We start from the raw sequence: 26,275 nt of genomic DNA on the forward strand, positions 1-26,275 counted from the left end.
AGAAGTGAAGAGAAAAGGATGATCAGTTCATGTTTATTTCATGTAGTAACTAGAAGTAAAGAGAAAGAGATGATCATTCATGTTTATTAGCTGTGGTATCTAGAAGTAAAGAGGAAGAGATGATCGGTTCATGTGAGTTCTGAACTGCTGCTTGTACTGAGGCACTAAAATCATCTTTCACCTTACATTTAACAGTAAAACTTTATTTACTGTTTAATTTAGTGATACAATTGGCAGAATTGTTCATTATGTTTAACTGATTAAATCGAATTGCTTTGACAGTTAAAGTGGGGTGAAATGCTCGTTTTCACTCAATATCCTGTTAATCTTGAGTACCTATAAAGTAGTACTGCATCCTTCATAACTCCAAAAAGTCTTTAGTTTTATTATATTCATAAGAGAAAGATAGTCTGTACCGATTTTTCCCGGAAAAACACGACCGGCTGGAGGCGTGACGTGTGGACGGAGCTAAAGAATCACGAGCGCGAGTAGGCTTTTGCGTTGAGAGCATGTGGAAGCTGTGACATTACCGTGAGGGAAAAACGAAGCCGTTTATTTATGATCCAGAATCAGATCCAGAGGCTGAAACTGAACGAGAGCAGCAGCAGCAACGACTCGCTCCGAGCGAGGCTCGAACCTGGGTCTCTGGCATGGGAGGGGACACACTAACAAGGAGGCAGAGATATTTTAAGCAGTTTTACTCACCGCCTGCCAAAAACACACTTCTTTTGTGACATTTCGCGACGCTCTCGCTCTGATCAGTGAATGTCTGTTGTGCTCTCAGTGCTGTGCTATACGGGAGTGCGCGCTCTTCCGGCAGACGTGCCCTTAGGACCCATATAAGGTAATTCCACTCCATCTAACGTCACACAGAGCCATACTCGAAAAAAACTTTCCGAAACTTGTGACAAATCGGAAGGAGTATTTTGGGAACAAACTTAATTTTTTAAACTTTGTCCATGTTTAGCATGGGAATCCAACTCTTTAACAGTGTAACCCCCCCCCCCCCCCCCTTTAACAGATTTATATTGATTCTATGTAATCGGAGTACATAGAGTAATAAAAAAAAAGATTGTTTAAATAAAATCAAATAGATGCAAATGCTTAATAAACAATTGTGCCAAGAATCATTTTAAGCTATAAAAAAACTTTCAGTAATTAAAACCATATTTATTAATGCTAAGGGAAGTTGTGGCCTAGTGGTTAGAGAGTTTGACTCCTCACCCTAGGGTTGTGGGTTCGAATTTTGGGCCAGCAACACCATGACTTAGGTGCCCTTGAGCAAGGCACTGAACCCCCAACTGCTCCCTGGGCGCCGCAGCATAAATGGCTGCCCACTGCTCCGGGTGTGTGTTCACAGTGTGTGTGTGTGTGTGTGTTCACTGATCTGTGTGTGTGCACTTTGGATGGGTTAAATGCAGAGCATGAATTCCGAGTATGGGTCAACATACTTGGCTGAATGTCATGTCATTTAAAAAAAAAAAAGTGTTTCGACATTATAGCAAATACAGTTAAAAAAAATCTGTGTTGAACGCTCACCTCACTTTAAATCCTTAATCAGTTACTCAAAATGCTCAGCAAAACATGCATCATCACTGTTGTTGCATATGCCAAACATTAATTCACATCATTCAGTGACTGGGTCACAGGTAGCAAAGTGTTCTCTTTATTGTGGAGAACACACAATCATCAACTCAGAATACTTCTGTTTTCTATTCTTTTATTTTTTTATACTTCCTGGTGACAATGGCCAATGTCACCACTCCTATTCACCTGAGCCCTTTAAAAAGCAACATTTGACTACGGAGCAAAGTGACTACACAGGGCAAACTATAGAGGATTTTTTTCTGGTAAAACAAATTATATACTTACATTACTATTGACTACCTTTATACAAATACCTCTAGTTGCATTAAGTCTGGATCTTATTTCTGTTGTTTAAACTATATTATACTTATGAATGTATTTCCTTTATGTGGTAATAATTTATAATGGCTGGTTGTACACTTAATTGTTTATACATTTATTTATATAGTCTTTGGGAAAATAGTACCTGCTAATTGCCTTACATGTACAGTAAATGATGTATATTAAATTTAAAAAGCTATTTTACATATAGTACATTTTCTATTTCCAAGATCTAATAAGGATGTTCTAGTTGATGACAATAATTCTACCAATTGTAATAACTACTATGATATAACTGCAGTCATAAATGTTTAAACAATATGAAAAACACAATTATAACAATTATAATGAAAATATCCTTTCAGTAAAACTGGATTTAAATTTTTAGTTTTTTACAAAGAAAATCTATTTTATGATCATGTTCTTTACATGTTTTAATATTCTATGATTTTTGTTTAGGACAATTTCAGGTTTGGAAGCAAGAATGTCTCACACAGTCTTACCCGTGAACTCTTCAACACTCATCATCCAGATTCAACCACCAACTGGGTCTGTGACAAATGCTCCTGTGCCTGTTTATTCTCCTCTTCATGGACTTCAGGCATTTCTGAAAGGCCAACCAAAAGCCCTTGGGGTGAGAAATTGTTCATAAACCCAAATTATAGATTTTTATTTGTGTATGCCAGTGTGAAGTAAGAAAATCAGAACATTATATAAGAAAATTATAGAAGAAAAAAAGCAGAGTAGTAAACGTTATAGCATACATGTTTTTTTATTGCATAATGTGACTTATTGCCTTGGTGACAATAAAATATAAGAAGACAAAGACCAATTTAATTTTAGGTTTAGCATTTACAGAGTTCATTTACAGTTTATAATTTACCAGTTACAAAAAAAGTCACAAAGAATGTTTTAAGAAGTGCAAACTATGAACAGATCGGCAACAGGGCGGACACACATTACACAGCTTTTCAGTACTTCTGTTCGGTCTACACACAAAAGCCACGTTTCCACCACAGGAACTTTACACAGGAACTATGGACTTTGGGCTGGTACACGATGTGTTTCCACCGCAGGAACCAGGAACTAAATAAAGTTCCATAAAATGCCCCTCAGAAAGTCCATGCTGGCGAGGTAGTACTTTTTCAAAGTTCTGGAACTTTCGGGGGCGGGACTTGGGCGCTAAACATCCTGATTGGTTGAGTTCACGCAGCATCGTGATTTCAACAACCATTTATTCGGATCATTTTCTGGTATACATTTTCAAGTATTACTGTTATTGTATCATGAAATGTAATTTGAAAAGTATTTCAGGCTGGAATGTAGTTGTTTAAAACTCAAATCTGTGGTTTATTTATAAAGACAGCGCCTATTTAAAAATGTGTTTCGCCGATCTCGGAGACGTGAGCTCCACTCGATCAGCGGGAGCTCAGTGATCATCTATCTGCCGAGAAGCAGCCTCACCACGGCTAGACCTTCTGATATGTGCCGCTGGCTCTGATGTCTCTTTAGTGGTTAAACATAAAATATAATTCGTTTTGGGTAAATCTAACAGGTTATCTTTGGTCTGTATTCAATTTATCTATATATTAAAATGAAAATAAAAAAGGCAAATTTATATAATATTTCGTTTCATTGTAATGGCTGTATATATACACATTTACCTGAACTAAGTACATGTCTGCAGCTGTTATTATGTTTAAATGAGAACAAAAGGAGACAGTGGTATTTGATATAATAATTTGTTTTATTGTAAATATACAGTGAGGAAAATTGCAGTAGTCAAGGCGAGCTGACTGAAGTTATCAAGTACGCTGCTGTTTGCAGAATTACCGGACTTGCGTCGTCGCGGAGATAACACTTCCGAGTCGAATGCATAGAGTCTGAACTACCGAGGATGCACGTCCAAAATCAGTGAACTTTGTATTGAGAAACGCACGCAGACTTACGCCACCAGTCTATTTGTCTAATCTTCCCAGTACTTTACACAACGGTGGAAATGCTGGAAGCAACAGGTCTGGGGGAAAATAGTTCCTAGGGAAAAAAGTTCCTGGTACAAATGTTCCGGGTAACTTCGGTGGAAAGGCGGCATAAGTCTCACAACATACAAGTGAGCACTGATACAGGAAATAATGCGATTTCCACAAGACTGTTGGTGACTGAAAATCAGGGCTAAAATCATGTAGTATGAACTGAACATTTATTGTTTAGGATTATTGCATCTTTGAGCATTCATTCGGTGTGACTCAAATACTTAAGTACTCTTAAAATCAGATACTTTTAAGTGTTTTACTCAAGTCGTATTGGAATTGGTGACTTGTCATTTGTAATGGAATAAGGAATCTTTACTTTTACTAAAGTATGATTTTTTTGGTATTCTTCACACCTCATCAGTATGTGGATTCATACATTGAGCATTCCACACTTGTAGAATATTTTGGGGGTATTTTTCCACTGCGATCATAAGCTCATAACTACAGATGCAATTCATTTATAGTGTAGATTTTGTTTTGATCCCCAAAAATGTAAACTGTTTTACTTTAGAAAAGACTATCTTGTCCCACACTGTACATTTTTCTTTTTCCTCACAGACTGTCCAGATAATGATTGCTCTGTTAACATTCCTGCTTGGGATCGTGTCTACAGTTTATGCGGAATCCATCTTTGTCTTTAGTGGTATTCCTTACTGGGGATCGGTCATTGTAAGAAACAATTACAATTAAGTGATCTGTCTTTTATAATTCAAGCTAAAATTTTTTCGGGAAGACTAAATTTTTGCCTTTCTCTCTCTTCTCAGTATATTATTGCAGGTTCACTCTGCATTGCTGCCGAAAACAAAATTAATTCACCCTTCGGTTTGTGTTTGGTATGTACACAAAACTTGTTACTTTTAGGGGTCCAAGCTGCCCAACATAGACAGGTTGCATTTTAATAATATAAATAGCATTTTGGAGTAAATGATATAAACAATTTTTTTTAACCCCTTTGAATCTTAAATTGTATTTCTTATGATTTAATTTCCAGCTATACAAATTCTGCCATTTTTTATACTCCTCCTAGGCTATTGGTCCAATCTTCTCTAAATTTTGCACATAGCAGCTAGGAATGTTGCTGGAAAAAATATCTAATTAGATTAAATTAATCACTGTGATGATATAAGTGAATGAATTAGTATGTCAGAACTTATTTTATCTCCTAAGCCAGGGCTCTGCAACCTTCAGCATCAGAAGAGCCATTTTGGCCCCTTTCCCACTGAATAAAATTCATGTGGAGCCACAAAATATTTGATCCCCAAATAAAGATAACATGGCATATAGCTTAAGTGTTATATTAAGTTATGTTACAGGGCACTGGAGAAGCAATCATTTCACAAGTGAGGGGGACAGAAATATGATTGTATAATCAGTATAATAGTTTTTATACTATGGGGTGAATGCTTGAATCTGTTTGGCTGACAAACGTTCTGAGATGTGCAAAACAAATTTGGGAAATGCATGGCAAAGGTAGTTTTGGCTGCTCTCTTGACCACATTAGAGTTCCATATCACTTCGCTTAGTTAACAATAATAATGGAAATTAGTATAAAGTACCTATATAGCACAGCACACATGAATTAATGCAATCACACGTGCACGCAGTTTGCACAAAAAGGTGGTGTTGTCAGCGCTGCCCTGACAAATTGATCAGTTAGCCAATATAGTATAGTAACTTAGGCTACACATGATATTTCTCACTAGCGAGGTAATAATCACACACTTTAGAGATGCTGCTGCAGAACACTTAAGGGACACACAGAGGTACGTTAGCCTAATTCACACAAGCTCTTTCTCTCTTTCTTTCTCTTTCTCTGTGTGTCTCTATCTCTCTCGTTCTCTTTCTAATAACTTTATTAATAACTGCATTAGAATGCTATCAATGGATCAAGCATCCATTATGGTCACGGCGCTACAAAGGGCGCCGAGGAAGAAACAGGGTCTGGGTCCAGGTGCAGGGAAGAAATTACTTTAAAAAATGAAAACAAAAAGGGAAAACAAAACAGAAACAAATCATGATGACAAGAGCAGACGCAGCCAAAATGCAAAAACACGAGTAACCAGGAACACTACAAATCACAATTAACATTATAACACAGCCAGCTAGAGTGGTGCTTGAGACGAAAATATATAGTCTGTGAAAATGGGCAACAGCTGTGTGTGTGAGTGAGTGTGACTGAGTGACCACGTGTGCTGAGGGTAGGTAAAAGATTCCGGGAGCAGGGGAGAAACACATGTGGAGCAACTAAAACAATGATTAGGTACTGTAACAAGATGGGCGGGGTCAGAAACAGACAGCAGAGAGAGAACATGGCACCAAACAAGCACAACACTCAGAGAAGACAGTGACAGAAAGACTGAAGACTGTGACAGTTACCAGCTTTAAAATGAAGTTTTGGAACTAGCAAGAGGGGCGTTGGATGAGATGAGGAAGAAATAATTCTAGTCACAATAGCGATTTAAGTACATAAACTGGACAAATACCTTTCAATTTATCATCTGATCGATGTCTTGAGCTGTGGTAACCATAGTACAAGCAGAATAATTGACAACAGGCCATTGAAATATTAGAAAAATAATGTAAAATAATGAAGTTAGCCATTGGTGCTTGAACCCCAGATGATTGCTGCTTGCATTTATTTATTTAAAGTAGTGTATTTTTTATCCCAAGCTATGTATTTTTCTAAGTTAACCTGATATGATTATAAAATGTTATAGTTTTTTCTAATTCATTACTGTGTTTTATGTGTTGTATTTGTTTATTTGCCTATAGTTGAGAGCTTCACTTGGAATGAACATTTCCAGTGCTTTAACTGCAGGCATTGCCCTTATTTTAACTTCAATGGATTTGGCTCTAGGACCAATGTACTACAGTTACTGCAATGATTATCAATGTTTTGGTTTTGAGGCAAGGTATAAGGTATGTCACCAAATTTTGCATTCACATTCATTTAGTAATTGCAATAAAACTACTGTCTTGTCAGTGCACTTGTCAAAAGTCAATCCGTAATCCACAATCATCTGTCCAGGCTTTTTCCCAAATATTTCAGAAATAGCTTATAGATCTCTTACTATTAGTGATCATGTATAATGCAAGAAGGCACTGACATTATACGTTTGTGTTATTATTATTTTTTTCTGTTGAATTTCCACTCAGACTCTTTTCTTGGGAATCAGTATTGTATCACTGATATTTGCCTTGCTTCAGTTGATCCTCTCCATATTTCTGTCAGCATTTGCCTGTAAAGTTTCCTGTTCCTGTTGTCCTCCACAGGTGAGTAATGCATCAGGGGTTCACAAACTTGTTGTATGTTTTAGTAAAGTATGTGAATTTTAATAAAGTGAATTTAGCACACGTGTTCCCAAACGTTAGGTTCTCAGCGCTTGCAGCTGATTTCTCAATTATGAGAAGCAGCATTCATTGCTACCATTGGGTGGATTTTATGTCCCCATGAAACAATACTAGTGGTTTGATGATACACTTAGCTCAAGAGATGGTATTGAATAAATTACCATGTGTAATAAAAGGCAGAAAAATATCCAAGCACTGTAAAAGGTATTGCCACAAAATCATATGACTGGTTTCTCTTCTATATGTTTTCACATCAGTCACTTGAGACCTTATAACTGAACATGAGCTTCTTACATCTGGTTGAAGCTGTGTGTGAACTTCTAACTGAACTCCTTTCCTAAACTTCACATCTAATTAATTACACAATGACTCCCCCTCTAAAAGATAATTTGAAGTCATTGCTGTGTTAAATGACTAAAGCATTGAATAGACAGTTTAAAAATAATTTTTTTTATATATATACAGTATTGTTCAAAATAATAGCAGTACAATGTGACTAACCAGAATAATCAAGGTTTTTCGTATATTTTTTTATTGCTACGTGGCAAACAAGTTACCAGTAGGTTCAGTAGATTCTCAGAAAACAAATGAGACCCAGCATTCATGATATGCACGCTCTTAAGGCTGTGCAATTGGGCAATTAGTTGAATTAGTTGAAAGGGGTGTGTTCAAAAAAATTGCAGTGTGGCATTCAATCACTGAGGTCATCAATTTTGTGAAGAAACAGGTGTGAATCAGGTGGCCCCTATTTAAGGATGAAGCCAACACTTGTTGAACATGCATTTGAAAGCTGAGGAAAATGGGTCGTTCAAGACATTGTTCAGAAGAACAGCGTACTTTGATTAAAAAGTTGATTAGAGAGGGGAAAACCTATAAAGAGGTGCAAAAAATGATAGGCTGTTCAGCTAAAATGATCTCCAATGCCTTAAAATGGAGAGCAAAACCAGAGAGACGTGGAAGAAAACGGAAGACAACCATCAAAATGGATAGAAGAATAACCAGAATGGCAAAGGCTCAGCCAATGATCACCTCCAGGATGATCAAAGACAGTCTGGAGTTACCTGTAAGTACTGTGACAGTTAGAAGACGTCTGTGTGAAGCTAATCTATTTTCAAGAATCCCCCGCAAAGTCCCTCTGTTAAAAAAAAGGCATGTGCAGAAGAGGTTACAATTTGCCAAAGAACACATCAACTGGCCTAAAGAGAAATGGAGGAACATTTTGTGGACTAATGAGAGTAAAATTGTTCTTTTTGGGTCCAAGGGCCACAGGCAGTTTGTGAGACGACCCCCAAACTCTGAATTCAAGCCACAGTACACAGTGAAGACAGTGAAGCATGGAGGTGCAAGTATCATGATATGGGCATGTTTCTCCTACTATGGTGTTGGGCCTATTTATCGCATACCAGGGATCATGGATCAGTTTGCATATGTTAAAATACTTGAAGAGGTCATGTTGCCCTATGCTGAAGAGGACATGCCCTTGAAATGGTTGTTTCAACAAGACAATGACCCAAAACACACTAGTAAACGGGCAAAGTCTTGGTTCCAAACCAACAAAATTAATGTTATGGAGTGGCCAGCCCAATCTCCAGACCTTAATCCAATTGAGAACTTGTGGGGTGATATCAAAAATGCTGTTTCTGAAGCAAAACCAAGAAATGTGAATGAATTGTGGAATGTTGTTAAAGAATCATGGAGTGGAATAACAGCTGAGAGGTGCCACAAGTTGGTTGACTCCATGCCACACAGATGTCAAGCAGTTTTAAAAAACTGTGGTCATACAACTAAATATTAGTTTAGTGATTCACAGGATTGCTAAATCCCAGAAAAAAAAATGTTTGTACAAAATAGTTTTGAGTTTGTACAGTCAAAGGTAGACACTGCTATTTTTTTGAACACACCCCTTTCAACTAATTGCCCAATTGCACAGCCTTAAGAGCGTGCATATCATGAATGCTGGGTCTCGTTTGTTTTATTGATTATTCTGGTTAGTCACAATGTACTGCTATTATTTTGAACAATACTGTATATATATGCCACTTGACAAATTTCCCTCTTTCCATTTCCTCCTTTCTCTTAAATCACATAAAATAGAATTCACTTTGATACATATTTTTAAGTACAAAACCATTTAATTAGTTTGTCACTGAAAATCCAATCCACCTTGTAACATTGGTGCTACTTGTCCTCTAAAATCTTAAGCATTATGCCTTAAATCACATTACTTGCTAGAAGTAACAATTTACTTGGAGAGAAAGCAACTTCAAGGACGAAGTATTAGTTTTTCTCTCTACTCCTCATTTCTGAAGACTAAAACATACCATGTCCATCTTGTTGTGTCAAGTTACACTGGACAAGAAAGTGTATATTACATATCTATTGCTATTTTATGATGACATTTTTCCAAAATGTAATTTTAGAGCTAGTAATGATGGTCATTGATATGCAGAAATCAAAGTGTATATAATGAGTCTGTGGTTCTCTACTAATCACTAAACCTGTTATAATGGAAGTGTCTGTCAGTGTTATTGCATTTCTGGCATTTTACAGTAAGAAAACATAAAATGTTACATGTGGATTTTTCCCAAGGTGCCAAATGTTGCACAAGGTTTACCTCCAGTGCCCTGTCATTGCCATGATCTTAAGAGCCCTGAGGTAAGAGAAGCTTGAAACACCAGTTTTTTATTGGACTAGAGAGTAAAAATGGTACACAAAACAATATTTTTTTTTATTTAGTGTTGATTGTGCTTGTACTGGAAATATGTAAAGCACTGATACATTTTTGCAATAATTGTCAATCAATAATCATTATATAGCTAATCATGTTTTTTTTTTTTGTTTTTTTTTTTTTGCAGATATCTGTGATCAGCAACCCTTCTGTGCATCACCATTCTGCAGAAATTCCTCCACAATACAGTGGAAGTACATAAATATTAATAGTGTGCATGATGCTTTCCTGGGGCTTTCCCAAAGGTTTCCTGTCACTTGCCTTTCATAATTATTTCATCATTACAAGTGATAATGAAAGCAAAAAAGAAAAAAAAAAGAAAAGAACAAACCAAACCAGTTGATCAGTTGTTTTTCTTCATGTGTAGACAGTATCTTTTCAAGACACTTATAGATACTATTTCCTGATTTTCTTTTGCTAATTAAGTCAAAGCTGTCTAATCATCAGTGTATCTGGGTAGATTGTTTCGAACAAGTAATTGTTTAATATTGTATAACCTATAAAAATGAAGTATACTGAATAAACAACAATCGCAGAAGGATGGAATCTGATGGAGCACATTCATATCCTTAAAACTTAAAAAACAGGAAAATGTGATTTCTTAAACACGGGTGATGGAGCTGTCTCGTTGACACTTTAAAACAGCCTTCCTTTTTTGCTTCAAACATGTTAAACAGATAATTAAATACAGTTGAAACGGTTTTGACAGGGATTATGCTAGAAGTTAGAAGGAACAATTTTATGTTGTTTTAGTCATGTCTTTAACGCAAAGTCTTCTGAGAACTGTTCTTATGTCATGAAGTGCCAAAACGTGACCTAAATACTCTGCTGAGAACTCAAGAAACAGGAGATACAAAATATTTGCACCCTGGTAGAGTGAAGCCCTGTACTGAACAGAGGAGTAACTGCTTCTAAAGCTGATGATAATTGTGTTTACCTCAGTCAAGGCCTTTTGGGTGGGATTAACTAGATTTTTTTAATGACTTTATATTTTAATAATGTAGGAATGTTACTTAACAGTAAAATAGCATTTTGATTTGTGAGTATTGTGTAACAACTGGCTCCAAGTTGCAACATGAACGAGAGCCAACACGGACCAGCAATTAGCAAAGAAAAGTAATTTACTTAACAAAAGTATAATTAACAAAGGTATTCCAACAGTCAGTATTAATGTAAGTCAGTGATGTAAGCGTACATGGCGGTGGACTGTGAGCTCAAGGTCTGATTTGTATGCAAACCAAATAAACAACGAAAAAAAGCAGCAGGTCCGATTAGCGTGATCGCATCATGCCCCCTTCCACATCAGCGCTGCAGTTTGTATAGCTCCACGTAATAAGCCTCAGCTGGGAAGACACACCCGCAATTAACCCACATACCTGCAAACCAAAAAAAAACAAGAATAAACAGGCTCAGCAATCACTGGGTAAACTACAACAACATAATTTTGTGGTTTTTAAATGCATTATCTACTAAAAGGGAAGGTATTACAGTATGTAGACAAGTCAAGTCACCTTCATTTATATAGCGCTTTAAACAAAATACATTGCGTCAAAGCAACTGAACAACATTCATTAGGAAAACAGTGTGTCAGTAATGCAAAATAAAAAGTTAAAGGCAGTTCATCATTGAATTCAGGTATGTCATCTGTAGTGGTGTTAGTGAAATGTCAGGTTTTACGTTCTTGGAGAAGTAACTAGTTTTATCACCCCTCCTAACCGCCCGGGCTCCACCTGCGTCACCTGCTTCATTCTGGGAAACAGCATCAGCAATTATAGTTATGCCATAAAATATGCCTTATCTCATCTCAGACAAGTTACCTATTAACAACAGGGGCAAAAAAAGTTCATCTGGAAAACAGTGTGATATACCACAGTTGACGACTAGTGCTTTTTGTCTTTATTTTTGGTTAATTTTGTTTTAAATGAAATTGTTATTAACAAATGGTTTTGGTTATAAGTGGCTTTATAAGGGCTGGTACAGCACTTTTCTAAATGTCTTTGCAAAGTAGCATCTGTTAAATAATGTAAATATATCCACCTAAACAGTCTGTTTGGTCCGTGATGATTCTCTATTGGGTCTAATGAGGGTGACGGTCTAATAGAATCATCCTAGCATCCAGCTCAAAACAATAACTCTACTCATTTATAATATTGTGTTTAACAATATAAAGACAACAGAACAATTCTGAAAATGAGACAGAATACTACATTTTAACTTGTTCTAAGGTAATACATAGGCTTTCGAGTCTTTTTTTAAAATGTTTGTCATTTTACAATTCTATTATATAATCATATCCTTTGCATGTCTTGATTCAATATGAGATCAATATAAGATTAATTAATCTGTCTCAAGAATGTAGAACATGTCTCAATTATAAACTTGCCATTCAGTTTCCAACCCTCTATTCAAACAACACTCGTGATCCTGTGCCTGGTGTATGTACAAATGGTGGAAGACTCAGCTCTGCAATTTTTTCTTTTTTTTTTTTTAATTCCACATTCCAAGTAATAACAAAAATGTGGTTGGGTTGTTTTGATTAAGTAATAATAACTTAAATACAGGTGATTTACAAAATTAAAGGTCATTGAAAGTATGTTTTTTTTTTTTTTTTACATATAAAGTTTGTTTTATAGCAAGGAGTTAACTCCAATGTTCATTACTATTATTATTATTATTATTATTATTATTATTATTATTATTATTATTATTATTATTATTATTATTATTATTGTGGCAAAAGCAGATAACTCCACATTTCATGTTTTAGAGCACTTCTTTTCAAAGTGAAAGCAGCCTTCTCACCTGACCTGAATACAGTGCGCTGATTTACTAAAATGGACTTATCGGCTTCTGTTCAAAAACAATAGCGCTTATTGGCTTCTGCAGTAAAATGTGAATTTGTGATTCCTTGAAAGTGGACAAAACCAGCTTTTTTGACAAAACATGTTTAGAGTATAAATAGCACTTTATGTTGAGAATAATGCACGAAAAGTAGGTTTTATCGGTTTTTGCAAATTAATTCTTCATATTCACATCTTTTTCTGTCACAAACACAACTTTGCCTTGCAATCATTTGCGAATTCTATTCTGCATGCATTTGTGGATCACTCCCCCGTACATTTGTGAATGGCTTTCCATGCATCCGATGATTGCTGTGCGCATTTCTAGATTTTTAAATGTTTCAAGACCCACTGTCTACTCAAGCCAATCAGATAACAGCAACACTTCCCTGACCAATATAGCATGTTCCCGCTATAGCCAATAACGTTTTGCTTTACAGTCAGGATGGTCTCTTTCTGAAATGACGTTATTCATCTGCACTGGCTTAAAAAGGAAATATAAGTAACAATATTGGTATGGTAAAAATTGATTAAAATTTAATTTCATTACACCATTGGACTATGCATCAAGCCAAGCCACAATATTATACTTTCCATGCCTTATACAAAAATTATTATACATAAAATGCCAGAGAAACAGCACTTTAACCAACGCTACTCTGGGAACAACGCTACATTGGATTAAAATGCACTATAGAAGTGTCACATAACTTACTCATTCACTTTTGCTCCATCTCCCATGCAGACGTCATTATCCTGAAACCATCCGGACCCAATTATGTCCTGTTCTGACCATGGTTAAACAAAGGTTTCCAGAGGATATTTTCCCTGTGTTAAGTTCCATGCTGCTTCAAATGCTATCTTATCGGTCTCACATACTGTGTTCATGCTGTCATTTGAAAGACATACCTAAAGGACATCACTGGAGACACCTACAGAGCAAACAGGATTGTGGATGATGCAGTCAACATGGGAAGGCATTATGTGTTGTAACACCTTAACAGACCTGGGAATTATGCAAGAATCTATTTTTGGCCTTCAATATCATCATGCCTGATCTTCTCATGGACAAACTGACATAGCTCTCTGTACCAACCTCCATCTGTCAGTGAGGCTGGGCAAACTGAAGTCATGAAGTGAAAAAGGCTCAGCAGAGTCTGTATTTTCTTCGCCAGCTGAGGGATTTCAACCTGCCAGAGGACCTGCTCACACAGTTCTACTTGGCCATCTTAAAGTCGGTCCTGTGTTTGTCTATAAGTATTTGGTTTGGCTCGGATACCAGATCAGACATCAGGAGACTACAATGGACTGTCAGGACTGCTGAGAAAATTATTCGAGGCCCCCTGCCTAAATGTACAACCTTCAAAGTGAGGAAAAATGCTGGTAATATCACTCTGGACCTCAGAACTGAGCACCAAAACAGCCAGACAGAATTCCCTTTTTTTTCAGGACATATTCCACTGGAACAACACTAAACACATCTTAGGACTTTAAATCTGTAAATCACTTTCCTAACCTTTTCACCTATAAATAGCATATATGCACATTCACAATTCTGTATATTGACATTTTTCTCAGTATTACTAAATTGTTAATTTTTATATATTGTCTATTCTCTTTGTTATCACTGCTTTATTACTTTAAAATTAAATGCGCGGGTCTGCTTTTTTTCCAACCCGCGGGTCCTGCTTTTCTGAAATTATTGCCCCAGCCTGCCCTAGTCCACCCTGCAAATAAAGTAAAATTTCTTTTCCCGCCCTGACCTGCCCCACGCATTGGGGACATCACGGAAGTTACGTTGCTACTCGGACCTTCGTATTGTAACCTTATCAAAGAACCTAATAAAATACGAAAATATAGATTTCAAATATTTAATATAGGCTATAGGGAATTGCACTAGTGATGGTTCTCCGTGAACGAATATTTTAGGTGAATGAATCGTTCTTGTTCACGTAATCCACTGACTTATGTTTCTCGTTCACTGAAGTTCCTCCCTCCACAGCAGAGCACGAGTGCGACGCTATAGAGGTCGGGATCGTTGCGTCACGTCGCAATGCATTGTGGGAATCGCGGTACAGAAGTAGATGTACTGTATAGTAGGCATTAGGTAACGTTGGTCATTTGGTCATTAATTTTGATTATTTTTTGGAAAATGGTTCAGTATTGCTGTATTGTGAACTGCTGTAATCGGTTTCATGATCGACAGGGCAAACGCCTCGTGAATCATATTAGTTTTCAACAGTTTCCTACTTGGAAAAAAAACACAAGGTGTCTGAAATCACCAAGAGGCGTCAGATGGCTTGGGTCGCCACTGTACGGAGGGAAACCATCACCTTCGATAATATTATAATACATAGTTATGGTGAGACATGTTGTGTATGGTCTCTCTCTCTCTCTCACATACACACACACACACACACAAACTCAGACACAAACACATTACGTTTTCTCTAGTTTTTGGCCAGTAAGGGAGTCAGTTTAGTGTCTGTATTTTTTGTTTAAACATTTTCTTTTGACCCAATCCTGAACTTAATTTGCTTTTTGATATTTTTGTGCTGACTGTATTTAACAAATTTGAACAACTTGTTTAAAAAAAAAAAACTGGAACGAACTTCAAAATAGGAAGTTAAGCGTCTTGTTTTGGTGAATGGTGGGTTGTGTCTGCGGTGAATGTTCGTCAATATTATACCGGATTACAGAACTACCGGAGGAAAACAGTGGATTTTTGCAAGTATGATAGGTGAGTAATTACTCCTGAAGTGTAACAAACCCGCATAGACAAGCTTCATAGCTCGCAGAATCTGAGAAGTGTGTGTGTGTCACCACTGATGCTTGGATAATGTTAACATTTCCTTAGTGAAAAAGATTGTTTTCTCCACGTTTAATTTGCAGATCCATTTATGATCTGCAGGTGAGCCTCCAGTGACTTTTTAAAAAGTGAAAGTGACATTTTTAAATTGATCGGAGGTGTAAGCGCTCACTCCACAGACCCGGTAGGATAAATTATCAGGGAAACTGAGGCTTGGTAAACTTTCATGTGTTCATAGGGATCGATTCCGCCTACAACCTCTTTTTTTTAATTAGCGTTGTTTGGCTTCATTATTAAGTTTGTCCGTATAGGTATAGGCAACTTTTTTTGCACGTTCTATAACTTTTTCTGGAGACTGGCTATTATCTTATTACAAACCTGCTTTGCGATGCCTCTAAAATGGCCGCCGTTACCCACAATGCACCATTCCATGACGTCTACGCCCGAGCTCTATTAGCAGCGCATCCGCAGCTCGTGAACAGCTCTGTGAACTTTCATCCTGTCAAAAGACTCAAGATGTGACGGAGCACGTGATTCGTTGAATGTAGTGAATGAATACGATCTTCTCGTTCGTAAACGAGTTGAATGAACTGATACATAGCTCGTTCGTGAATGAAATGAATGAGAGTATACCGGGTCAGTCGGCCAAGCATGTAAATCTCGATCAGCAATCAGCAGAGACAAAGTGCAGTTATAGGTACTGTGCACATAGGCCTGTTTTCATATTTAGTATACAGAACATAACACGTTTAATCTCTGATTTATTCATGTGAATATATTATATATGAACTTTCTGACCAAACAATTAAAATCTTTAATTATGCAAGAAACCTTGTGCTTTGTTCATCTGAACAACTTATTTAGACTATTTATTTAATACGATCATGCACACACTTTAATAAAGCCAAATCAGTTTTTGTCACAAGTAAATATGTTCGTTTATTTAATACATAAGACACTCTTTTTTGCCACCTGCTGTGGCGTATTTGTGTAATATGAAGAAATGTCACTGAACAAATCAACAGCCCATGCAAGAACATGTCCCACTGCGCATCCTTGTTCCATTTGCACTCTACCACCAACGTTCTGAACTCGATGGAGTAGTCGGCTACTGTACGGTCACCTTGTCTTAGATTCGTGAGGAGTCTGGAAGGGTCCTTGCCTGCTACCGCATGGTCTAAGACCCTCGTCATCTTGGCTGAGAGTGCCTGGAACGAGGTGCATCATGGATCCTTGTTCTCCCACACCACCGTCCCCCATAGTGCCGACTGACCCGTGAGTGAGCACAAACACCACCTTGGACTCTTCTCTCATAAAAGGTCATAAGCTCTAAGGAAAAGTGCATAGAACACAGTGTAAGAAAGGCTCTGCAAAAATTGGGCTCACCAGCTCACCAGCATGGCTCAGGTTGGTTACTTGGCTCCGGTGGTGTTGGGGGAAACGGTGGTGTGGGATTACTCAGTAGCTGGAACTTTTGAGAGAGCTCGGAGACCTGCGTCACGAGCGCTTGCACAGCGTGCCTCGTGGTGGTGATACTCTCCTGCTGCTGGTCCAAATGAGCGATACTGTGGTTGATAAACTCAGTCAGAAAAGCAGAACTTAATGCATCCATAATTAAGGTCAGATCGTTCTGTAACGTGAAAGATAAGCGGATGCAAGTCGCAAGTAAAATAACTCTTTATTGAGAGAACAGCATAGGTCTTCCCGTTGCATCCAGCAGGAGAGTGGTGACGCAGGGACTTCGATGTGCAATCCAGGTGAGGTGAGAAAATGGGAAATGACTTGATCACTGATCAGCGTAACGGGACACCCACACACACAAACACAGAAGACTAGGATGAGACAGAGGACCACCAACAGTGACATTAGTAGTCTACAGATACCTGCACCTTTCTTTTTGCAGCGTTCTTATTGTTTGGATACGGTTTCAAGGTTGAAATATTTAATTTGAGATTTTGAGAAAAATGTATGGGACAATATCTCTAGTACTGAAAAGTGATGACTTCACAGTTGCAGTGGATTGATGATTCAGAAGAACAGAAATAACATCTTCCTCAACAACTATGCTGGTGAGTTCACTTAACTCTATTAATGGTTATTATTAAAATTCATATTTATTATCAAAGCCTATATAGCCTATATAAGCCAGGATATAGCCTATATAAGTGTTTCTGAAAAATTAAGTGATTTAAGTGGTAAAAATTCAATTTTGTAAACTCATATGCCCTATTCGGATGGGACTAGTTTTACAGGGGGTCGTTAGAGAAATCTGTGTTTCACAGACGTACTGTGTTTTTCTCACACAACCTCTGTGATAATTCCAGAGCAAATTACCTACTGTTTTTCAGCAAACCCAGTGATCCTCTGAGAAAACTTATCCCGTCCGAATGCGAATGTCTGCACACAAACTACACACACACAAAAAAAAGGAAAACAAGTTAAACTAAAGGAACCACACATTAACATGATTTTGCTATAACTACTAGCCATTTAGTATTTATTGTGTAATACTAAGGCAATCATTCTGAATGAATGCAATGCACTCATACAGAGCGCATGATCTCTGTGACGCCCAGATGCACAAAACAGACCCTCCCACCTCTGTGATAAACACGGAGATGTTAGTCCCGTCCGAATTGGTACATGAAAATCGCAGACTTCAGGTGGTAAGAATCGAAACTCAAACGTAGTTTAGAAAACTAGTCCCGTCCAAATAGGGTTATATTTGATACAGTAACAATTGAGCACTTGAAGAGGTTTAAGCATGACATTAGCTAACTTAATGAGATTTAGTAGTAAGCATCATTATCAGATTGATATAGTTTTGAGAGTAGAAGATGATAGATAACTTAATCTTAGGAAACGGTTTATCAGTTTTAGGTTAAACTTATGATACACCGACACACCTCTTGAGGGTCTAAAGAGAATAAATCGTCTTTTATTCTTAACTGATGTTTTAATTCTGTAATATCGTTCGTTTTAGTGATCCATTTGATATCAGCCTTACATTTTCTGCCTTCAATTTTCTTCCTATCACAAGCTTGAACTAAAGATGTAAGTCTTTTATTATTGTTATTTTATTATTATTATTATTTATTTACAATTATATTTACTTTGTATATAATTTGTCTTTAAGGTCATGCTACTTAGTATTTTAAATATTTAATAAAAAATATATAGCATTACAAAATACTGAGCAAGAAAGAGAGAAACTTTTGGCAGAGGTCAACAATAAACTTGTTTATTAACAAAAAAACAATAATATCAATATGTTTATGAACTCCTCAGAATGAACTGTAATAAGAAATAAAAAATAATATTGTAATGGATGAAGAAAAAAAAGCCCTTAATGATTTCCTGGCTTATTTTATTTTATTATTTATTTTTTGGTGCCTAATTCATTTACTCTTTGTGAACATGACTGACTACAATGCTGTTCAGATGGTTCTGGCGTGAAGCCATGTCTTCAGTCCCCGAAGAGCGCTGAAGCTTCTCTCTGCCTCAGCTGATGATACAGAAAACACGAGAAGTAAGCGGACCAGAGTTTCCACTTGCTTGAAGAGTCCACGGACCTAATGTACCATGTTCTTCATGGTATTTATAATTTGCACTAAACATGACCATCTGCACCTTTAGGTTCTGGGATTCCAGCTCCGGGTACAGTTCAACAATGTTGTTGACTTGTCCAGAGATTAGGACATTTTCACTTAGAATGTCTCCGACTGTTGCTCCTCTCCCTTGCAGTAAGGTGTTCAGGCCTTAAAAGCCTATCATGATGTCCTGTGCCAACAGCTGTCCAACAGCAGTGTTTCCTTTCTGGAAGCGCTCACAAAGGCCTTCATATTGGTTGAGCACAGAATTGATGGCTGGTGTATGCACTGTCCATCTAGTTGGACACAGGGTTTTCAGTGTTGTATAGCAGCCAGATGTAGCTTTTGCCACAGACTTTTTTTGTTTTAAATGTATTGTTTTAAATTTGCCTGCCTGGCCACATAAACAGCCAAGCTCATGGATCCATTGCAGAGTATCCCGATTATTGGTGAGACAGAAACTTCATAAAGGCCAACAAACTCCTCTTTTGGTTCCAGGTCTATGTCAACATAATGTATGCAGATAGACACCTGTTCAACACCACTGATGTCTTACAGCTCATCCATTATTATTGAATATTGCACTACTGGTAAAGCAGCAATTTCCTGTGGAATTTCATGAATTATGCTGTTGCTCATTAAATTAATTATTTCATTTAGAATAGCAGGGCTTATGTAACAGTGATTTCGTTTGAACCAGGGACCAAGGGCCATCCTTTCTCAAAGATCCTTCAAATCTGTGGCCAGAAATCCCACACCCTGTGGCTGCAGATGAATGTCAGCTACATAAAACAGTTTCCTGCCTCCTTTCCTGCTTCACAGCCAGCTCGTCATAACCTGTAATTAGCAAGTATAAGACTTTTGAAGAGCTACTGGAGTCCAGGGCCTGTCATGGGTTGGCAGGCAATCTGACAGCTGATGACTATAGGACGGCTGAAGTCAGTGTTCTACAGCAAGCTCAGGAAGAGTGTTTTCCCTCTGAATTGGAGCAGTTAAAGCTGGGTAAATCACTTCCCAGAAACAGTCGGCTAAAGACACTGGCCCCTGAACTTGACAACAAGACTCAGCTCATCAGAGTAGGAGGTCATCTTTACTGTAAGCCCTTATCTAGATATTGATACTGTGCACCCCATTATCCTAGACCCAAAATGCCCGGTCTCTAAACTGCTTATACAGAGTTATGACACTATATTCCACCATCCAGGCCCTGAAAGACTCTTTACCCGGTTTTGGTGTAAATATTGGATTTTCCGAGGCAGACAAACCCATTTCTAAATCAGCAGGTAGGTTACTTTTTATACTGCACAACATAAAGACATTCATGAATACTTATCTTATCTTAAGAAAGGAAAGATATTTGTTTATTTCCTGCTAGCAGTGGCCAGGTTTGTGTTTTATAAAGCTCAGGTGATAAGACAAAATGGCAAAGTGCGACTACGTTTCAAAGTGACTCCACAGAGCAAACTGAAGAGAGTTTCTGGTAAAACATATTATACAGTTACATTAAATTTGACTAACTTTATACAAATACCTATCTTTGCGTTATGTCTGCATGTTGTTGTAGTTGGTTTTTAACTAAATGCTATTAATTGATTTATTTTATTTTGTAAAATTCTTTAATGGCTGGTATTGTACTTTTGTAAATGTCTTTGGAAAAGAGAATTTGCTTAATGTTTAGATTGTACAAGAACACACACACACACCCATTTACATGTTTTGGTGTACTATGATTTTTGTATAGGTAAATTTCAGATTTGGAAGCAAGAATGTCCCACACAGTCTTACCCATGAATTCTTCAACACTCATCATCCAGATTCAACCACCAACACAAACAACACCAGCTGGGACCGAGACAAATGCTCCTGCACCTGTTTATGTCCAACAGATTGCAGGAGTTTCCCCTCTTCATGGATTTCAAGCATTTCTGAAGGGCCAACCAAAAGCCCTTGGGGTAAGAATTCCTCTTCTAAACCTATATAGGATGAGGTTTATTATTTACAGATTAAAATTTACAGTGTATCAGTCACATAAAAGTCACAAAGGCTGTTTTAGGAGTTGAAACTATCAAAACTTTAGCTCATCTGCAAATCAGTATATGAATACATACAATGAGAGTTCAATGCTTGTCGAATATTTTTTTTGATGGATATTTTTTTTTTGTATAATCATACGTCCATAACTACAGTCACCATAAATTTGTATTGTACAATTTATACTGATTTCCAAAATTTGAAATGGTTTTACTCTATAAAAGACACTCTTGTACACTTCTCTTGTCCCTCACAGACTGTCCAGATAATAATTGGTCTGTTGACTTTCATGCTTGGGATTGTGTCTACAGTTCATGCAGATTCCATATTTGTCTATAGTGGTATTCCTTACTGGGGATCAATCATCGTAAGAAACAATTACAACTAAGTGATCTTACTTTTATAATTCAAGCTACATTTTCCAGCAGAAGACTTAAATTTGGCCTTTCTCTCTCCTCTCAGTACATTATTGCAGGTTCACTCTGCATTGCTGCCGAAAACAAACATAATTCACCCGGCAGTTTATGTTTGGTATGTACACAACACTTATTACTTTTAGGGGTTCAAGCTGCCCAACACTGGCAGGTGACATAATAATAATAATAATAATAATAATAATAATAATAATAATAATATGTATAGCATTTTTCAGTAATGGCTAGAAACAGTTTTTCCCTCTTGATCATTAAATGTGTATTTCCTGTTTTTTTTTTTTATATATTTATAAAAATTATATCTTTTTGTCACACTACATATACTTCTCCATCTACGTTAACATGATATGTTAACAAAATTTGTCCGCTCTTCCTAATTTATTAATGGGTTTTATGTTTTTTTTTTTCTGGCTGTAGGTGAGAGATTCACTTGTAATGAACATTTTCAGTGCTTTAACTGCAGCCATTGCAATTGTTATAATTTCATTTGATTTGGTATTTGGACCGTTGGACTACAATAACTGCAATGAATATAAGGTATGTGACCTATTACATTTACATTTATTTAGTAATTACATTAAGATAACTGTGTGTTCACTAAACTTGTCAAACGTAAATACATAATATGCACTCAGTCTTTTTCCCCCATAAATTTCAGTATAATAGTGTATAGATCTCTTATCTTGTATTTTGGCTAATTTTTAATGCAAGAAGGCATTGGCATTATACATTAAGCAGCCAGCGTTCCAGTGTGAGTACTAATTATCAATTGCCTTATCATTATTTGAGGATTTGTATTTTCTCTCAGACCCTATTCTTTGGAATCGGGAGTGTTTTGGTGATATTTGCATTGCTTGAGTTTATCATCTCCATCTGTCTATCAGCATTTGCCTGTAAAGCCACCTCCTGCTGTTATCAACAGGTGAGAAATGCATCAAGTCAATTAAATAAATTAAATAAATGGGTCATTGCTACTATTTTTTTGATTTTATGGCCACCAGAAAAAAAAACATTTAGGGATGTGATGATGCACTTCGCTCAAGAGACGATATTGAAGTAATTATCATACACAATTAAAGACTGAACAAAATCTGAACACTGTAAAAGTTAATGGCACAAACTCAACTGACTGGCTTCTCTCAATTTGATTTCACACGAGTCTTTTCAGACCGTACATGAGCTTCTGACTTCTGATAGAAGCTGTATTGTGATCTTCTAATTGAACTTCTACAAACTGATCAGAAAAAATAAGACTGTCAAGGGATAAAAAAATGTAATCTAATTAATCACCCCAAAGAACGAAGTCATTATTGTGCTAAAGAGAAAAGCATTGAATAGACACTACAAAAAGAAGCTTTAGAAATTAATATTTTGATTCAACACTATAAAAAATAATTATAAATGGGTATTAATGTTACTATAAATATGAAACTAAATACCCCAGTAGGTGGTGCCACTTATCCATTAAATTCTTAAAGGGTTAGTTCACCCAGATAGCAAAATTATGGAATTAATAACTTACCCTCATGTTGTTTCAAACCCGTAAGACCTCCGTTTATCTCCGGGACACAGTTTAAGATATTTTAGATTTAGTCCGAGAGCTCTCAGTCCCTCCATTGAAGCCGTGTGTACGGTCTACTGTCCATGTCCAGAAAGGTAAGAAAAACATTATCAAAGTAGTCCATGTTGCATCAGAGGGTCCGTTTGAATTTTTTGAAACATCGAAATACATTTTGGTCGAACGAATCATTCAGTTCAGAACGAGTCAGTCTATTGTTCATTATCTGGCTCGGCTCGGTGTTCACCTTCAGTTCTCTCTTCACAGCAGTTCAGTCGGTGTACTGTTTGAGTAAATGAATTACTCCGGGATATTGGTTTGTTTGAACTCAGAGGGAGTGTCAGCCGCATTAAAAAAAGTGAACAGCTTAAGTCATTTGTGGATTAAAGCGTATTAGAGATGCGAATCGTTTAAAACGATTCAGTTCGATTTGGTGAACTGAATGATTCGTTCGCGAACCGGATATCCAGACTGCTTTGTTTTGAACTCTCTCTCACAACAAACACGGAAGAGAAGACAATGCTGAATAAAGTCGTAGTTTTTGCTATTTTTGGACCAAAATGTATTTCGATATTTAAAAAAATTCTAACTGCCCCTCTGATGTCACATGGACTACTTTGATGATGTTTTTCTTACCTTTCTGGACATGGACAGTAGACCGTACACACAGCTTCAATGGAGGGACTGAGAGCTCTCGGACTAAATCCAAAATATCCAATATCCAAAGATAAACGGAGGTCTTAAGGGTTTGAAACGACATGAGGGTAAGTTATTAATTACATAATTTTGCTATCTGGGTGAACTAACCCTTTAAGTGTAATTCCCTAATTTACATGACTTGCTCTAAGTGACAATTTCAAGAAAGCAACTCTTGATATAGATTTTATATGTGCCAAATGTGCCAAATGTTGCACAAGGTTTACCTCCAGTGCCCAGTGATTTTAGGTCTTGTCATTTCCATGATCTTAAGAGCCCAGAGGTATGAGAAGCTTGTAACATCAGTTTAATTGGACTTTGAGTAAATTGATACACATATTTTGTTTAAAAAGTGAAAACATTATTTGGTTTTAATGTTGTGTATCCCTGTACTAGAAATGTCTAAACGGAGTAATTGGTGGAATAATTGTTTATTATTAATAAAATAGCAATCAATATGTAAGGAAGCTGATCATATAGATTTTCTTTCCCCTTGCAGATATCTGTGATCAGCAACCCTTCCATGAATCACCAACCTGCAGAAATTCCTCCACAATACAGTGAAAAATAAATGAATATGAATAGCAAAAATCCTGCAGTTGTCTGTGCTGCTTTTGTGGGACAAAAGGCTTCCTGTCCCTTACTACTAATGTGTAAATTATAACTATTCAAGACACTAATAGATACTATTTCCTGATTTTCATTCTTTAGTTAAGTCACAGTTGCCTAATCATCAGTGAAACTAGATAGATTGTTTAGAATAAGTAATAGACAAAACTGTACTACTATAAGAATAAAATATACTGAATCAAAATGGCTTATTCTTGTCTATAACCATTATTTAACCATGCAGGTCACTTGAATTAATTAATTCTTATTTACAACAATGGCCTGGAAGGAGAATATCAATCACCTGGAGAACATACAAAGTAAAACTTCATTAAAACAGGAAAATGTGTTTCTTAAACATGGGTGATGGAACTGTTCCATTAAAAATAGCATTCTTTTTTGCTTTATACATAGTAAACATATACAACTTTAGATATGAAAGAGTTTAAACAGTGATTATGTTAAAGCTAAATTAGTATAATTTCATTGTTTCAGCCATGTCTTTAATCCAAAATTACATTCTGAGAACTGTACTTACACCAGCCAGATGAAGCTCTGGTAATCTTTTTATTTATTTATTTTAATTCATTTTTTTGCATGGCCTTTTAAAAAATAAGCAACACACAAGTTAATAATAATCATGGGGAACAGATGAGAAGTAAAAACAGGATCCAGAATCGGACACTGATTAACATTTTGCTCCCCAAGCCTGCTATACCAATAACATCTATTATATTCTGCATCTAAATTCAGTGGGAGAGAATCTTCTCTTTAACTGGCAAAGTTAAGAAAGGCCATTTTTGCTAAAAGAAACATTAATAAGGAAGGGCTTAGGCCTCAGACTGAACAGAGGAGAAACTGCTTCAATAGCTGTGATGATGATAACTGTGTTTACCTCAGGGCTTTTGGGAGTGGGCATAAGGGTGGGAATAACTTGATTTTATGACTTGATGTTTTAATAATGTTTGTAGGCTCTTTGTAAACAATACTTAACAGTAAATTAGCATTTTAATTAATGGTTATCAGAAAGGGGGGTACACTGAAACATTGTTTTGTGTTTATTAAATGTAATATCTTATAAAAGGGAAGTTATTGTATGGTGAAGTGCCAGGCTTCATGTCCTTGTAGAAGTGGCCAGCTTTATCACCACTCCTAACCACCTGAGCTCCACCTGCGTCACCTGCTTCATTCTGGGAAACAGCATCAGCAATTACAGTTATGCCATAAAATATGCCTTATCTCAGATGAGTAACCTGATAATGACAGAAATTAGGTAAATATAATTATGTCACAGTTATCTAGTTTTGCATTTTGTTTGCATATATATATATATGTATATATATATATATATATATATATATATATATATATATATATATATATATATATATATATATATATATATATATATATATATATATATATACTGTATATATCAAGGGTTGAGAACCAGAAGGTTTTTAGTAACATTTTGGGTGAAGGACCCAAGTGAATTCTTAATCATTTTGGAGTTATTCATTAGAAACCAGAAAACTTGACTCTGAACATACCAAACCTGTTTATGACAAAATGGTGTAACTGCACATATGCCCTTTTGGCTCTGAGAACTGTATTGTCTGTAAAGCCTGTGGATAGCACATGACTCAAAATGGCTGACACCACATATAAGCCAGGTAGTTCAACCATGA

General features: G+C 36.6%; 1 protein-coding gene across 3 annotated transcripts; it reads left to right on the forward strand.

The window, feature by feature from the left end:
• The first annotated feature begins 1,686 nt into the window (after positions 1–1,686).
• On the forward strand, positions 1,687–24,789 carry LOC127953433 (membrane-spanning 4-domains subfamily A member 4A-like). 3 transcript variants are annotated; one of them, XM_052552683.1, is made up of 8 exons: positions 1,687–1,850; positions 2,368–2,542; positions 4,500–4,610; positions 4,706–4,774; positions 6,714–6,860; positions 7,098–7,214; positions 9,882–9,947; positions 24,478–24,564. In XM_052552683.1, exons 2-8 carry the CDS (start codon positions 2,393–2,395, stop codon positions 24,547–24,549), a joined length of 732 nt encoding a protein of 243 aa, XP_052408643.1. In that variant the 5' UTR covers positions 1,687–1,850; positions 2,368–2,392; the 3' UTR covers positions 24,550–24,564. The 3 variants fall into 3 exon arrangements, with proteins under 3 accessions (XP_052408643.1, XP_052408642.1, XP_052408644.1); XM_052552682.1 differs by lacking the exon at positions 24,478–24,564 and adding an exon at positions 10,148–10,561; XM_052552684.1 differs by lacking the exons at positions 1,687–1,850; positions 2,368–2,542; positions 4,500–4,610; ... (2 more) ...; positions 7,098–7,214; positions 9,882–9,947 and adding exons at positions 20,622–20,739; positions 21,001–21,211; positions 21,547–21,657; ... (1 more) ...; positions 22,142–22,261; positions 22,533–22,646 and having other exon boundaries at positions 24,478–24,789.
• Positions 24,790–26,275: the final 1,486 nt, after the last annotated feature.

This window comes from Carassius gibelio, chromosome B3 (assembly GCF_023724105.1).
Source record: "Carassius gibelio isolate Cgi1373 ecotype wild population from Czech Republic chromosome B3, carGib1.2-hapl.c, whole genome shotgun sequence".
Taxonomy (NCBI): Eukaryota; Metazoa; Chordata; class Actinopteri; order Cypriniformes; family Cyprinidae; genus Carassius; species Carassius gibelio.

What these genes read in the sequence shown, in the direction of transcription:
- LOC127953433 (XM_052552682.1), top strand. Translation starts at nt 2,393, where the DNA reads ATGTCTCACACAGTCTTACCCGTGAACTCTTCAACACTCATCATCCAG. An exon ending in GCCAACCAAAAGCCCTTGGG is followed by an intron (nt 2,543 to 4,499) that starts GTGAGAAATTGT and finishes TTTTCCTCACAG; the next exon opens with ACTGTCCAGATAATGATTGC. An exon ending in GTTTTGAGGCAAGGTATAAG is followed by an intron (nt 6,861 to 7,097) that starts GTATGTCACCAA and finishes ATTTCCACTCAG; the next exon opens with ACTCTTTTCTTGGGAATCAG.